This window comes from Xenopus laevis, chromosome 9_10S, assembly GCF_017654675.1.
Source record: "Xenopus laevis strain J_2021 chromosome 9_10S, Xenopus_laevis_v10.1, whole genome shotgun sequence".
Lineage (NCBI taxonomy): Eukaryota > Metazoa > Chordata > Amphibia > Anura > Pipidae > Xenopus > Xenopus laevis.
Genome location: NC_054388.1, coordinates 24,130,419 through 24,146,759, shown reverse-complemented (window position 1 = coordinate 24,146,759; position 16,341 = coordinate 24,130,419). Strand labels below are relative to the sequence as shown.

The window sequence follows — 16,341 nt, the reverse complement described above, 5'->3', positions numbered from 1 at the left end:
AGTAATACTGCTGGAGTTCCTCTTCCTTCTCCTATACTTGGATCATTAGGGTCCACATTACCCTGGCAACCATGTACTGATATGAATAAGAGACTGGAATATGAATATTGGAGGCCCTGAATAAAAAGATGAGTAATAAAAAGTAGCAATAAAAATACATTTGTAGCCTTACATAGTATTTGTTTATAGACACAATAAGCATAGTGAAGCAAGTTTTTCAATTAAATAAATGTTTTATATCATTTACACAATGAACAGAAAGTCATAAGAACACATTCAAGTTAGGGCAGTCATTAATGTTCGTAGAGCATTTGAATAAAAACCCTTTTCCTCTTTGAGACCAGTGCAGGGATTTGATGTCACAGGGAACTAGTGGGGCAAATCGATCCCCCATATTCATACACACACCAATTTACACACATCTTAGTGTAGAAATAACACTCTAACCGTATACAGAATATTGTGTAAATTAATATATATACAAACATAATAGAGTTTCTACATGGTACATATCTGCATAGGTGAGCTGACTGGCTTAACAGTGAAATATATACAATAATGTCAGTTTGCTTAAAGGCACTCAGTAGAATTGGCTTGCTTTTTTCAACTTTTTCCACTAAAGATTGCTGTGCAAAAAGTATCAAACCGCTTGCAGTTGCTGTATGTACTGCAACAACTCCCACCACTGGAGATGCCATAATGATCTGTCCCCACATCTGCATGAGGCTGGTACAGGAAAAGAAACAATAAGTAAACTGGATCATAAATATTTATATAACTTAATCTCCTCTCCAGTTTCTTTAGCCCTCATATTGCTCTCTATGAATTCAAGGCAACTGTATCCCAAACTACAGTCATAATTACATGCATTCTCCTGGACATGTTGACTGACTCTAGAGGGTTTACTAGCTTACACTTACACACCTATTACGTTTTATCACTCTTTTATGCCTACAGGACACTACCTAAATACTTTATAGTTAATGGGATAGGAACCGTTTAACCTCCTTTTTGTTTGTGAATCGTATTCAAAGAGGGAAAAGAGTATACATGCACATTTTTGGCAAAACAAAATGCTTATTTTGGACAAATTAAGGCAAAACCCTATAAAGGAAGAAAAGTCCTTAAACACATCTGCTAAATAAAAACACGTCAGAATATTATCCTATAAAACACACTTCTTTTTCATCTGTGAACCACATGATAGACTGCAGAGATTCCAACAAATGTTTCAGGATTGTGTACTTGCAGACAGAAGGGATAGGTCCAGCCTGGGTCCCAGTAGTGGTTGTAGCGTTGCAACCTCACCATCGCTTGTAAGGAGATTGCGACTAGAATATAAAAATAAATATTTTTATAAACAATATTAAAGTTAATAACTGGGTTACCTAAACTTCTTACTATCTATGGCCACAAAGTTTGCCAATTATCTGATACCAACCCAACTGCAATGCCTAATGGTGTATAGTTAACATGAGTCAGGCAGGCTCATTTTGCAACCAAGTACAAAGTTCAGTCTTAGCCATTGGCTATTTAACTTGACCCCATGATATCACACCTGCATGTTATTGGCTGTAGGATTTGCATTGTGGAATTTCCGTGCAGCATATGCATCATCAGCTCTTAATGTGGAGTTACTGCTGGTAGCTGGGGGTGGGTTAGCGATGGCCCGCGGAATGACAACATCGTATGATAGCTCTGGCTGTTGTTAGAGAGAGACACAGCAGTTATTTCATCAAGTGCAAAGCTACCTGCTTATTAAATGCAGTAATGTAAATAATATTAAACATAGGTAAAAGTGTTTAGTAGAGATGAAAGATACAGTAAGCGTTACATAAAGGTAGATCTCAGTTATGCTGACATTGACAGAACTCAACTGTGTGATTCCAGGAAAGGGAGGGTGGCTGCAGATAGGATAATAAAAGGTGACATTAAAATTCACAACTACAAATAAAAAAGCAACATAGGCCATCAGCATTTCTGATATGTAGACAGCAGCCTTCTCTTACAAAGGTTTTGCTAACAAGCAAGTTTGTAAGATATATAATCAATTTGATGAATGCAATCAGAAAAAGAACTGGCTAAAATAAGCCTTTAAACTGAATAAATTTCCTTTAGCTTAAAAAAAAATATCCAGGTATCTATTATGTATTGGAATTGTAAATCAGTGACTTTCATATTCACCCAAAGATTATGGCCTAAGCCTGAGTTTCTGGTACAAAGGTCATGGCTTTGAAAATGAGCAGCACTGCAATTCATGAGCAGAAAAACAGTACTGCTATACTGCACAAACAATTGCTTTCTAAGTAATGCATCAAAAAGGTCAGGAAACAAACCATTACTTTTTTACTTTCAGAAACTAAATAAAATGACAATAATTCCATAATGTCCATACACAAGTATCCTATCAATGATGCTTATTAATCTTAGAGCCCTTTGATGTGATTATGTATGTTATCAGTAAAGGCAAATCTGGTATATCTTCAGAGCACAACCACTTAGTGAATTTGCCAGCTATTAATGTTAGTACCAAATGACTGATATTTGATATGTTATCAATGGGAGGTGGCATTATAACTCATGGGAGGTGTATCCTGGGTTGCATATAGTTTTTACCAGATCGTTGGCTGCAGTTGAGCTTTTTTAGTTTACTTTGTGGCAATACTACTATCAAGGGCATAGGGGACCCAGTACCTAAAGCAGCTAGAATGATATTTGGGGGTATATGGCTATTAAATGTTGTGGATATTCGTGGGAGTATAAAGTATATCAATATATCTGTTTATGAATCAGTCAAATTCTAGCCTTTATAATAAACCTTCTGTTGGTCTTCTGAATCAACAGCAACAGAAGGGAATCTATGATGGGCAGAACTTGAGGACCTTGAACCTTTATTTCAATAAAAGTAACTATGATACTGTGGAACTCATGCAAGTTCCTGAGGTTTTGCAGGGAAGGGAGCAGGTGGCACAGTGCAGATACGAAGGTATAAAATTGTAAGAATAAAGCAGGTTTTCTGAAGTGGGAGTAAACGGTTATGAATAGCACAGTGTTCCTTCTGGATTTTGCTATCAGAAATAATCCAGTATTTTACAGCGAATTAGATGCTTAACTTACAAGAGTCTTGTTCATCAAGGCCATTTCTGTCGGCTGATAGGCACTTTTTCCTGCCTGGCCATTGTATCCACTGTACGGGGAAACTGGCCTCTTGGCTGTTAACAGAGGAAAAACAGCAAAAATTTGTATCTTAAATATTAAATCAGCCTCAGATCACAAAGGCCTCTTTTGCTCCAATGACTTTAGAACCTTTGTTTTGTGGTCACACCATGTCAGCCAGTTGGGTCATAGTACTAAAATTATATCTGTGGGCTATACCCCCAAAATGAATACTTATGCAACAGATAGTTTAAATCGTATAAAATGGCATATTAAAGAATCTTACAAAACTGCAATATATATTTAAGCAAAAATTGGCCTATTACATATTTTACCTTGAGCCCTCATTACCCAATGGCACGTACTACTAAAAAAGTAAATCTTTATGAAGCAGCTGTTTTATGCATTATATTTACATAATATTGTGTAATACATTTACACAATAGACATATTGTTTGAGGGTATAGTTTTCCTTTAATGGGTCTAGCTCCATGGGACAATGTGCCGCCTTACTAAGGTAATGCTCATCTTTATCTAAAAATGTAACAGGTTATATTGACTTATTCTAAATAATTTTTTAATTGTACTTTGTATATTGTAATATGTATTTTGCATTTTGAGGACAAATTGTTTGTTTATCATGGTAAGTGTACATATTTAGGTGAACTATCCCATTACTAGTGAGATACAACTGATTTACACATGACCAGCAAGATGGCAACTTTAATTACACCAGATTCGATATTCAAGTTGATCTTTCTTTTTTATATATATGGTTTGGGAAACCCCTCTTAATTCTTTGGAGTTTTATCATTGGCTGAGCTTTCAAAGTAGCAACTTCCTTTTAATATATAACATGCCTTATGGAAACAGTAGTATTTCAGCAGTGATAAAGTTTATTGGATTAAAAGAAAATATGCAATATGCATCATAACAAAATTAGTCAGGTGCACAAATTTGGGCACCCCAACAGAGATATTACATCAATACTTAACTGAGCATCCTTTTGCAAATGTAACTGCCCCTAGATCTCCTATAGACTTTGATAAGTGTCTGGATTCTGGCTGGCTGTATTTTTGACCATTCGTCCATACAAAATCTTTCCAGTTCAGTTAAATTTGATGGCTGTCGAGCATGGACACCCTGCTTGAAATCATCCCATAGATTTCCGATGATATTCAATTTAGGGGACTGTGATGGTCATTTCAGAATATTGTACTTCTCCCTCTGCATAAATGCCTTTGTAGATTTCAAAGTGTTTAGAATCATTGTCTTGTTGAAAAATTAAACCCCTGCGTAACTTCAACTTTGTGACTGATGCTTGAACATTATCCTGAAGAATTTGTTGATATTGGGTTGAATTCACATCAGACCCACAACTAAATTTGACAGTAGGTAGCAGGTGTTTTTCTTGGAATGCGGTGTTCTTCTTCTGCCATGCAAAGCACTTTTATATGACCAAATAACTACATTTTTGTCTCATCAGATCAAAACACTTTGTTCCAAAATGACTGTGGCTTGTCTAAATGAGCTTTTGCATACAACAAGCGAATCTCTTTGTGGCATGTTCCAAAATGACTGTGGCTTGTCTAAATGAGCTTTTGCATACAACAAGCGACTCTCTTTGTGGCATGTAGAAAGGGCTTCTTTCACATCACCCTACCATACAGATTTTTTTTGTGCAAATTGCGCTGAATTATAGAAGAATGTACAGATAAACCATCTGCAGCAAGATGTTCTTGCAGGTCTTTGGAGGTGATCTCTGGGTTGTCTGTAACCATTCTCACAATCCTCCGCATATGCTGCTCCTGTATTTTTCTTGGCCTGCCAGACCTGGGTTCTACAGCAACTGTGCCTGTGGCCTTCCATTGCCTGATTACATTCCTTACAGTTGAAACTGACAGTTGAAACTGTTTTTGTAGCCTTCCCCTAAACCAGTGATCCCCAACCAGTAGCTCGTGAGTCACATGTTGCTCTCCCAACCCCTTGGAGGTTGCTCTCAGGGTCCTCAAAGCAGCTGCTTATTTTTGAATTCCAGGCTTGAAAGCAAGTTTTAATTGCATAAAAACTAAGTATAGTGCCAAGTAGAGCCTCTTGTAGGATGCCATTCCACATAGGGGCTACCAAATAGCCAATCACAGCCCTTATTTGGCACCCCAAGGGACTTTTTCATGCTTGTGTTGCTCCCCAACTCTTTTTACATTTGAATGTGGCTCACAGGTTAAAAAAGGTTGGGGACCCCTGCCCTAAACCATGATACTGAACAATCTTTGTTTTCAGATCTTTTGAGAGTTGCTTTGAGGATCCCATGCTGTCACTCTTGAGAGGAGAGTCAAACAGAAGCACAACTTGCAATTGGCCACCTTAAATACCATTTCTAATGCTTGGACACACCTGCCTATGAAGTTCAAGGCTTAACGAGCTAATCCAACCAATTTGGTGTTGCCAGTAATCCACATTGAGCATTCAAATTAACAAGGGTATCCACATTTTTGCACAGTCAGTTTTTGACATTTGATTTAATTTCATACAACTGAATACTGCTTCACTAAAAATCTTTGTTCAGAAAACACCCCAGTACTCAGATGTTTCTATCTTTTTTGTTGTACAGGTATAGGATCTGTTATCCAGAATGCTCGGGACCTGGGGCTTTCCGGATAAGGGGTCTTTCCGTAATTTGGATCTTCAAGTCTTAAATCTACTAAAAAATAATGTAAACATTAAATAAGCCCAATACACTGGTTATGCTTCCAATAAAGATTAATTATATCTTAGTTTGGATCAAGTACAAGCTACTGTTGTATTATTACAGAGGAAGGAATTAATTTTTAAAAATTTGGATTATTTCATTATAATGAGACAATCTTTCCGGATAAGGGATCCCATACCTGTAGTAAATTATTATGCACGCTGAGAGGGGTTCCCAAACTTTTTCATATGACTGTATATGAAATTTTTTTTTCTATCTATCTATCTATCTATATATATACACTTCACCTTCAGAGTCCGCACACGCTATACTCTAGGATCTTTAAGTTTATGCAAAACTTTATCTTTACACTATTAAGATGACACTTACCAGAAGGTGGCTCATCCATGGAGAATGCTTTGTTTTCCACATACATTCTCTGGGTATTCTGTTCCTTTAAAATGGTTTCATAATCCACCCCTCTTATTGGGTATGGCTCTTCCTCAAATGACTGCTCCAGGGTTGGTTTGGTCAGCTGGGAGATCTCAGGGATGATGTAGAAGAAGATGAAAGCCCAACCATTGGAGACCAGAGCAATAGCAAGTGTGGGGTCATCCCAGTACAGGGGTTTTCCAACTTGCACATTGCCATAGACATACATGACAATCCAGACAATCCAGATAGAAATGGATAAGAATAATGTTAACAGAATAAAAATGGCATGCTTTCTCCAGTGGCCATATCGGCCACACAGAGCTGGCCAAGCTGTTATAAATCCTGCAAGGATAAGGAACATAACATATATAAGGGCCATTGCAAAATCATCATTGCCAATTGAGCAAGGGTTATTTGCTGTCCTCACAATGGTAATGATAAGCCACTCTGTATTAATGATCGCCTCAACAAGAGAAAGACACACAGCTAGGCCAAAGATCCACCAGCCACTGGGTTGAGTGTTTCGTCTTACAAGGTAATTGAGGCTGACTCCATGCACCCACAAGCAGGAGAAGCAGATGGCAAACAACAGCCCAAAAAGAAATCTTCTTGATGCACAAGTAGCAAAGTCTTTCTTGACAACCATGTCGAAAACAAGACAGAAAAGGCCAAGGGTGCTCAGAAGGAAGAAGACTTGCGTTCCTAATAGGCTTTTCTTTTTCTTATTCTGGATAAATGGAGTGCTGGCTACCAGAACAATTGTTAGAATGAATGTAGACACAATGCCTGCACTGGTTACTGCTTGCAGGACAATGCCCCAGGCAGCACTGAGGTCACATAAGTAATAGTATAGGGAATTTATGCCTGCCCCACATCCAGATGGGACTGCTGTGCTTTGAGCATGGGCTGACTGGCTGAAACTGAATAGTAGCCATATAATGGCAAAACAAGCCCAGGTTAGACCAGTTGATGATGAGAAACAAGCCATGGGAGGTCTGTAATTAGAAAAAAGGTATAAGGACATATTCAGAGCTCTTAAGACTACACATAAAGCAGAGAATGTATAAGTATGAGTAATTGCGTGTCCTCCACTCTAAGAAAGTAAACTCTGCACAAGATATTATTATATCAGTGAGCATATGTTCTTCTCTCTATTTAGTAGTCAAGTAGGGTCAAAGAAAGGAATTGATGGTTCAGTAAAATACAATGGACAGCAAATCTAGGTGGTACCCAAAAGGGTAAAAAGTTTAGATTTCCACTGAGCTGTAAACACATGACTGTACAGAACAGCCATTTAGCCAACATTGTGAGTAAGTAGGTCCTGGAAACTAGTTTATTCCTGCTCTAAACCTAGGTATCTTTAGTTTTGGCAGACTGATTTTACCTTTTTACTGAAGGCTGCACCAACCACACATAAGTAATGGGTGATGCTAGTTATTAAAAAAATGGATTGTTTTGTACATACTGAAGATTTTATGATCTATGGTAAATAACAGATAATTGGGCAGTGTGTTGGGGGTTTCCTTAATTGTGAACGTCACTGGTTTATTTCTGGTAAACAATCTAAAAACAACTTTTTAAGTGTTTAAGGTGAACAACCCCTTTAAAGAGGACCTGACACCCAAGAAATAATTCCAAATATTTTTCTATCATGCTAGTTAAGAAAAATTAACTTTACTTACTTTATTATTTAAATGTAATTTCATTCAGTCTTGGAATTACACAATCACAGAAAGCAGGCAGGTGCCATTTTGTAGACACTGTTATTACGGTAAATTGTCACCCCAAAATCATTTGTATGTGCCAGAATGGGTGACCTTATGCCCATACACAGTGCCCTACACAATTATAGAGTGTGAAGAGGGAGGGGGAATGTAAGGAGTGCAGTGATCAAAATTGTATCAAAAATGAATCCAACATGAAAGTAACTGCCTGTCCCACCTCTACACCCAAGGCATTGAGGCGGAGCAGGTAATATATGATTGACAGCTCAGATATTTAAACACCTTTATGCATGTTTTAATGAAAAAAAGAATTTGGGTTTCATGTTTAATTTACAAAGGGCTTTTATTATGGTGCTTTTTATGTGTGGGTGACAGGTCTGCTTTAAATATAAGTGTTTGCTTATGGCTTGTAAGGTAGCAAAAACAGCAAAAAAAAGCAGGTACACAGAAAAAGGAAATTATTTTTTTAAAATGTGGATTATTTGGATAAAATGGAGTCTATAGGGGCTTTCCGCGATTTGGAACTTTCTGAAGAATGGGTTTCCGGATAACGGATCCTATACCTGTATAGTCAAATACAACGATGACACTTCAAAAATGTTCCTACCCCAGTTGGTGCAGAGATCCAGTGTTCCACGATTGGTATTTGTGAAGAATTCTCTTCCTCCCTACCCTGCTGAAATACTTATCATGGCTTCCCATAAAACGAAGAATAACTTACAAACTCCTCCTCATAACCTTTAAAGCTATTCATTTCTTGTCACCTCACAACATCTCTTCTCGTCTCTCTATATCAGGGGTCCCCAACCTTTTTAATCCTTGAGCCACATTCAAATGTAAAAAGAGTTGAGGAGCAACACAAGCTTAAAAAAAGTTTATGGGGTGCCAAATAAAATATTTGGTTGGCTATTTGGTAGCCCTTGACAGCCCTGACAGCCTACAGGAGGCTCTGTTTGGCCATAAACCTGTTTGTTATTCAACCAAAACTTTGCTCCAAGCCAGAAATAAGCACCTGCTTTGAGGCCATTGCTCTATATGTTTGTGGCAGAATTATCTGCTCCTCTCAAAGCTTGGTTTCATGCAGCAAACCCTTCTATCTTGCTGCTCCTTATATTTGGAATGTCATTCCTGAATTTCTCTGGAGAGAATTCTCTATCAATGTCTTCAAAATTAAACTCAAAGAATACCTTTTGGAGCACTTGCATAATAGCTGAACTGGGAACTTGCACTTATATGGCAGTGCCACCCACCGCAACCTACAGCACTTAATGTGATACTGACAGTAAAAAAACTATTTTCAACATATTAATCTACATTAAGTTACCTATAGGTCGTTTTTCGCTGATAGTTCTGCTTTTGTAAGTAATTGTCACTTGAAGTTCCTAAACTTGACTGTTTTGCCAACCTGACTGTCCCATCTTAACCTCTCAGTTAGAGTTTCTAATGCTAACTGCTGCACAAATATGGCAGCCCCCTCATAGAATAACAGGGTAGTAAGAAAGGTAATGTAAAAGCATCAGGAAAATACTTTTATGGCAAAATTATGAATAGCATTCAAAGACAAGGTTATGATAGATAATAAAATTGGTTATTTTCTGATGTTAGTATTTCTTTAATATCCCCCAATTTGTTACCCTTTCATTTAGACTGTAAGCTCTATGGGGCAGGGACCTTCACCCTTTTGTCTCCTTGATACTAAGCACTTAATCTTTATTGTAACTGTACTTTGTCTACTGTATTTTTGTACTTAGTTGTATTTACTATTGCAATGACCCCCTGTTTGTTTTATTAATTTATTGTTCTGATGTACAGTGCTTTGCCCTCAAGTAGCACTATACAAAAAAAAAATATACATACACACATACAAGATCACTGCTATGCAACTTTTGCATGTAGCATTGATAAAAGTCTCTCCCCAGAGATATTTTAGTGGGATGACTAAGCACTTTTTTGGCCATCACCACTTGGTGGATCTAAGGATCCGTGGAATCAGTTATAGGACTGATGCTGGCCAGAGACATGATTCATATGAACTATGCACCAAAACTCAGAAGGACCAATTCAAAGATAGGGAATAAAATTGTGCAGAACTATAAGTTCCATGCAGGATGCTACAACCTTACAGAATGAGTTGACTAGGAGTTTCCTTAATTGAGAAGAAGGATCTAGGGGTTTTTATATATAACAAGTTGTCTATTCCAGGCAGTGTCATTCTGTGGCTAAAAATAAAGTGCTGTCTTGCATACAAAAGGGCATTAACTCAAGGGATGAAAACATAATTTTGCCTCTTTATAGGTCACTGGTTAGGCTTCACCTGGAGTATGCAGTGCAGTATTGAGCTCTAGTCCTTAAGAAGGATGTAAATGAGCTGGAGAGTGCAAAGTTGTAAACGTGCAACTAAACTGGTGAGGGGGCTGGAAGATTTAAATTAATGGGTAGATTAAAAAAATCAATCCCTATGGTATTGGTTAAGTGATTTAGACTATGGAGTGTTTTAACCACATCTGCTCTAAGGCAGATAACAGCAATGAACAAAGTTCCCCTCGACACCAGTTTCTACTTCTAAAGGTGGCTATACACAATAAGAAGAGGCTGGGCGCTGATGGGATGAGGACTGCATCAACTAAAGATTGGCAAATCTAGCATTGTTCTAAATGTAAAGTATTTTTTTAAGAAATCACACTAAACTGGCAGCACAAATACATTGCGACATAGTAAGTTAGGTTGAAATAAAGACATGTCCATTGAGTTCTGTGATTTATATCTATATAAAACCTGCCTAATTGCTAGTTTATCCAGAAAAAGGCCCAGAAACTGTTCCCGCACTGCCCATCCCCGGCGCAGATAGTCAGATAGAAATAATATATGTCTCTGAAAAACACTCCACTTGTCAGTTGTTGTTACTGTGTCTTTGACCCTATGTACCTGTGCCAGTAGCCATCATCCAAACACAATTAATTAACCCCTCCTTAAGCAATTCACTCTGTGCACCATGCCAGACCTAAATGAATCGTGAAAGATTAAGTAAAAAGGTTTGGCATTCGCAGAGCTAAGATTATGTTTACATTTTCTAGTCTCTTTTGATTTTTTTGAATGTGCGAACCATGGGGCAAATTCACTAAGGCGCAAAGCGCCGAACGCTAGCGTTAATTCGCTAGCGTTTGGCATTTTCGCTACTGCGCAAATTCACTAACGAATGCTGGCGTAGTTTCGCTAGTGTTACTTCGCAACCTTACGCCAGGCGAATCTTCGCTAGCGACGAAACTACGCAAATTCACTAACTTGCGCAGTGTAGTGAACGCTACCTTTTACGCTAGACTTCCTTCGCCACCTCAGACCTGGCGAAGCGCAATAGAGTAGATAGGGATTGTTTAAAAAAAGTCAATTTTTTTCTAAGTCCCAAAAAACGCTGGCGTGTTTTCTACATGATGGCTGATAGGCTGAAAAAGATCCCCCCTACATTTCCTGACTCATGGCAACTTACCTAGACAGTGGGCACATGTGTAGGGCAAAATAAAATTTTTATTTGCAGATTTGAAGGTTTTCTAGGCATTTGTAGTGCAGATACGTGTTCCTCCATTGAAATTTGAATTTCGCACCGTATGCAAATTAGCCTTCGCTAGCGCAACTTCGCTTTATATAGCGAAACAACGCTAGCGCAACTCCGCAACCTTACGCTACCTCTGTGCGCAACTTCGGATTTTAGTGAATTTGCGAAGCGCTGGCGAAACTACGCCTGGCGAAGTGCGGCGAAGTTGCGCCTGGCGCAACTTCGCATCTTAGTGAATTTGCCCCCATGCATCTTTTGTTCTATTACTATAATTGGGACTAGTAAGAAGGAGAGATTAATTAATTGGTTCCTCATTTGTGTAGACTGATGAAAAACATCAGTTCAGAATCTCAGCTTTTTCTCTGTTCTCATCGACCAACTGACCCTCTTCTGATATTAATGGTCCCACACCATACTGCTTCATTATTTACTATGTAAATATTTAAAAAATACATTTTGGATTCATTTTACTCCTCCCTGCAATACCCTTGTCCATCTTTTAGCTTTTTTGCATAATTGATTGGCCCACTTATACCTGAGAAATGTTTTAGCTGTCCCGGCTAACTTGAAAGCCTTAAAACTTTTCTTAACAACTTCAACACCAACACATTCCACTTGTTGTCTTTTGTGTTTAGCCCTGTGAACAGCCTTTCCCAGTTAATATGTTGCAGAGAAAAATGTTGTGTTTTAGTTACTCCCTTGAGAGTTGTTTCTGCAACATAATCTCAAAGGAGACCATGTAATGATCATTATCATCAAATGCTAGAGATGAGTTCTGATATTACCAGGTCCAAAAGAGAGTTATTCCTAATAGATTCATGATGCTGAAATAAAAAATTGTCATATGCATATTTACAAACCCGATAGCTTTTTCTGACTTGGCAACAACATTACTCCAGTCAATCTGAGATAATTGAAGTATTGCTACAGTTATCAAACCCTAATATACAGTGCTTGTGGGAAACCTACTCACTCACCTTTAATACATAGATCATAGGACATCATATCCCTAACTTAAGGGGTTGTTCAGCTTTAAATTAAATTTTAGTATGATGTAGAGAGTTATATTTTTATATGATATAGAGAGACAATTTGCAATTGGATTTAATTTATTACTATCTGCAGTTTATGAGTTGTTTCGCTTTTTATTCAGCAGCTCTCCAGTTTGCAATGTCATCAATCTGGTTACTAGGGTCCAAATTACCCTTGCAACTATGCATTGATTTGAAAAAGAAACTGAACTATGAATAGGAGAGAGACCAAATACAAAGAAAGGAAAGATTTAAAAGAAGGCAAATAATTCAAAAACCATAAAAAATACATAATGAAGACCAATTGAAAAGTAGCTTAGAATTATCCACTCTACAACATACTAAAAGTGAAGTAAAAGGTGAACCACCCCTTTAACTTTATTTATCACTATCAGTGATGTATGGCTCTTATCTCTTAAGGTCCATTTCACTCACCATTATTTTGGGAGGTTTGTTTGCTGCTTTTGTTCAAAACACCCAAATTGGCCCCATGGTGGCATACCTCCCAGCATTTTTAAAATAGAAATAGGGACAAAGTTTTGCTGAGCACAGCCTGTCAAAAGTTTTCACCATGCCCATTTTATCAGAACACCCCCTAATAACCATGTCCATTTTACAAAATTTGGCAGGTTATGGAAAGTTTTAACACATTTCTGGGGGTTTTAGGGTCAGGTTTTATGTGTTATTACAGTTTTGCTAATGAAGGTTAATTGCCCTTTAAACTGCAAGACACAGTTTCCCCAAGAGACCTGCTTATCTTAAATAGTTACAATTGTTTCTAAGTGCACCAGCCGCATATTCTGGGCTCTCTGCCAAAAGCCAATTAAGTTTTTAGAAACTTTGTATCTTTTTCTGGCTGTTCAGTGCTGGAGATCAAAGAGAAATTTGGGACATTTCAGTAACAATATGGGACTGCAGGTTGAGCTGTCAAAATCAGGACTGTCCAGCAAAAAACGGGACAGTTGAGAGGTATGTGGTGGTATAGAAATCAAGAGAAACAACACTAAGGATGACATTCACATGATTCTCAATTGAAAATGCATGATTCGGGTGAAACCTGCTCTTGCTGGCATTTTTAAGGGATTAAGTTAAGAGGAACTCATTTAATTTTGGAAGTTTTGATGCTGTGTTTTAAGTGTGGTGAAACATGGCAGATAAAATGTAGGAAACAGCAAAGCCTAAGGCGCAATTATCAAATCCCTACAGTACCAACAATATAAATTAGAGACATTCCCTTGCACTGCACACTTTGGGTGCTACCTCAGAACAAATACCATTTAGATTCTGCTTTCCTGAAATAGTTTGTCACAATCTCCATAAATATTTTTATATTGAATATCATAAGAAATACTTTTACACTTTTCTTACACTTTAATTGCTATTAAACTATAACAGCAATCAGGTATACAGTTTGTTCACCTTGTAAAGGGATACTGCTATATAAAAAAATTCTAAACTGTTTTTATAGTATTCTATAAATTATACTTGGTCTGCAGTGGTTTATTTTCCTTTGCACAACTTTCTTACAGAATCTCAAACAGCTGGAGTCATAATACTCTTTTAGAAAATATGACTATAACTTTTTCTAATGATTTGTAGTTGTCCTTTAAAAGATACAAATAACTCTGGCCATCACAAACCCTTCCTTTTCCAAGAAAAAAAAAATACCATGGCTTTCTCTCTTATGTAATATATAGACAGAGATCACACAGCTACATGGCATAACAAGAAGTTATGACCCTCTAAACTTTTGGGAATAAGACTTTATTTTTTTAAATAAACACTATCACTGAATATCATGTTACTCCCTACACTTCCTGGGCTCCCTAGCAGTCTCAGGGTCTGCTCCATCTGCAGATACTTCCATTCATTTAACATTTAGCCATCACAATACAGGGACAGTTACTCCGAGCATACATATATATTATCATTGCCATATTATTACCACTTATGAATATAAAAACAGTGTAGGTTGGCGTGCTGTGTAAATAAAGGGACTCCTTTATTCCCCTTCCCCGGAAAAAAAATAAAGAATTATTTAAAAAAAAATAAAGGGACTCCTGTTTAGCACTGTTTACGCCAGTCTATGGATAATCCATTTTGCCTTGCCAGGACAAGCATTATGACAACTCCCACCAATGATAATAAACAAACAGCAGGACAACCAATGGCTGAAAGTTTTGCTTGAAAGGGTTGTTCACCTTTACATTAACATTTAGTATGATGTAGAGAGTGATATTCTGAGACAATTTGCAATTGGTTTTCATTTTTTATTGTTAGAGTTTTTTTGCATTATCTTTTTATTCAGCAGCTCTCCAATCCGGTTGGTAGGGTGCAAATTACCCTACCAACCATTCACCTATTTTCAGAAAAGCTAATTTTAGTGCCCTTCAGAGCACTGATTGGGACATTATGTTTACTGCTTATTAAGACAGAACAACAATGGTTGTCATTTAAAATTATTTTAAATCGTTACTGTTTTCAATTTATTCTTTGAAGAAGTAAATGTAGAAGCACCAAGAACCATGCTATGTTGCTAACAGCAAAGAAGAGAAAGGCATTTAAGAACTACAAGTCTGTGGGGACAGAAGCTGCATTTAATTTAGAACGATGTGTAGAGAGTGCTATTTTCACAGACTGTAGTCTTACATGGCATTTGTTTTATAGATGGAGTCGGTGACCCCCATTTGAAAACTGGAAAGAGTAAGAAGAAGGCAAATAAATCAAAAACTCTAAAAACAAAAAAAATGAAGGCCAATTGAAAAGTTGCTTAGAATTAGCCATTCTATATCTAGAACCTCTATACTAAAAGGTTAACCACCCCTTTAAGTTTTATATAAACAAAAAAAGGATCCAAAATCATGCTTTGTGAATTCCTCATAGGCTTTTCCAGTTCTAATACTGGCTTTAGTGCGGCTGAAGAGCGAAATGAAAGTACCGAGCTTGCAAAGCAGCACACACAGCGATTCTTACCTGGCACGCAAGTTCTTCAAAAAAAATTCTCCAAAATAGCGTGGGTTAATCCAATTGCTGGTGAGTATGATTGGACGCTTGTCTGCAAGGGAAGTGCGCTCAGTAGCCGCGCGACAAGCACAAGGTCCGAAGCTAAATGACTTGTGTTTCATGTTAGCAAAAAGCGTTAGTTGCTCTCTCCCCACCCCTCTCCTCCTCCTTCAGATGTTGCACAAGCCCCAGTTTCCTGACATCGCAATGACGTCATTCGGACTCCCCTCAGGAGGTACAGGTACACAGTCACTCCTTATAGTCCCGCCTTAACCCATGCAGTGCTTATCAAGGATCAGTTAGCAGGCTTCTGTACTTAAACTGACAGATTGTTTCATATTAATCATATAACAGGACTAGGAGAACTCTGCACTCTAAGGAGAGCGTTTCCCATTATGGGGGGGGGGGGGTGTGCATGCGTCATGCATGCCTCACAAAGATTGGTCAGCTCTTTGTAGATGAGGTTTCACACACACACACACACACACACAATGCAGTTTGTTGCACTCCGTGCCAACCAACTATTTATTTTTTCAGGTTTAAGTTCTCTACTTGGTTCTATAATTATTATAAAACAAAATAAACCTGAAGGTCCGTTATGTATTAACTAGTCATGCTTGAACTATACTTCTCAGAATCCCCTGATGTGTCATAGGAATAACTAGTAAGGGTTATGCCCTAAAAAGTTTTAGGTTTCCATACATGTAGTAACCCACAGCAACAAGTTTGTTTTTTTTCAATCAGTTTACCAAT

At 37.7% G+C, this 16,341-nt stretch overlaps 1 protein-coding gene across 2 annotated transcripts; it reads right to left on the bottom strand.

Annotated features, from left to right (window-relative positions):
• Positions 1–213: 213 nt before the first annotated feature.
• On the bottom strand, positions 214–15,924 carry gprc5cl1.S (G protein-coupled receptor class C group 5 member C like gene 1 S homeolog). Of its 2 annotated transcripts, XM_018237087.2 has the most exons (5): positions 15,559–15,924; positions 6,236–7,275; positions 3,118–3,212; positions 1,559–1,702; positions 214–1,331 (listed from the first exon to the last, which is right to left on the bottom strand). In XM_018237087.2, the coding sequence occupies exons 1-5, from the start codon at positions 15,708–15,710 to the stop codon at positions 1,305–1,307; spliced, it is 1,458 nt and encodes a 485-aa protein (XP_018092576.1). In that variant the 5' UTR covers positions 15,711–15,924; the 3' UTR covers positions 214–1,304.
• Positions 15,925–16,341: the final 417 nt, after the last annotated feature.

Coding starts and splice junctions, on each gene's coding strand:
- gprc5cl1.S (XM_018237087.2), bottom strand. CDS start 15,710: ATGAAACACAAGTCATTTAGCTTCGGACCTTGTGCTTGTCGCGCGGCT. Junction 7,276..15,558: donor TTGAAGAACTTGCGTGCCAG/GTAAGAATCGCT, acceptor TTCTAATTACAG/ACCTCCCATGGCTTGTTTCT. Junction 3,213..6,235: donor CATGGATGAGCCACCTTCTG/GTAAGTGTCATC, acceptor CTCTGTTAACAG/CCAAGAGGCCAGTTTCCCCG.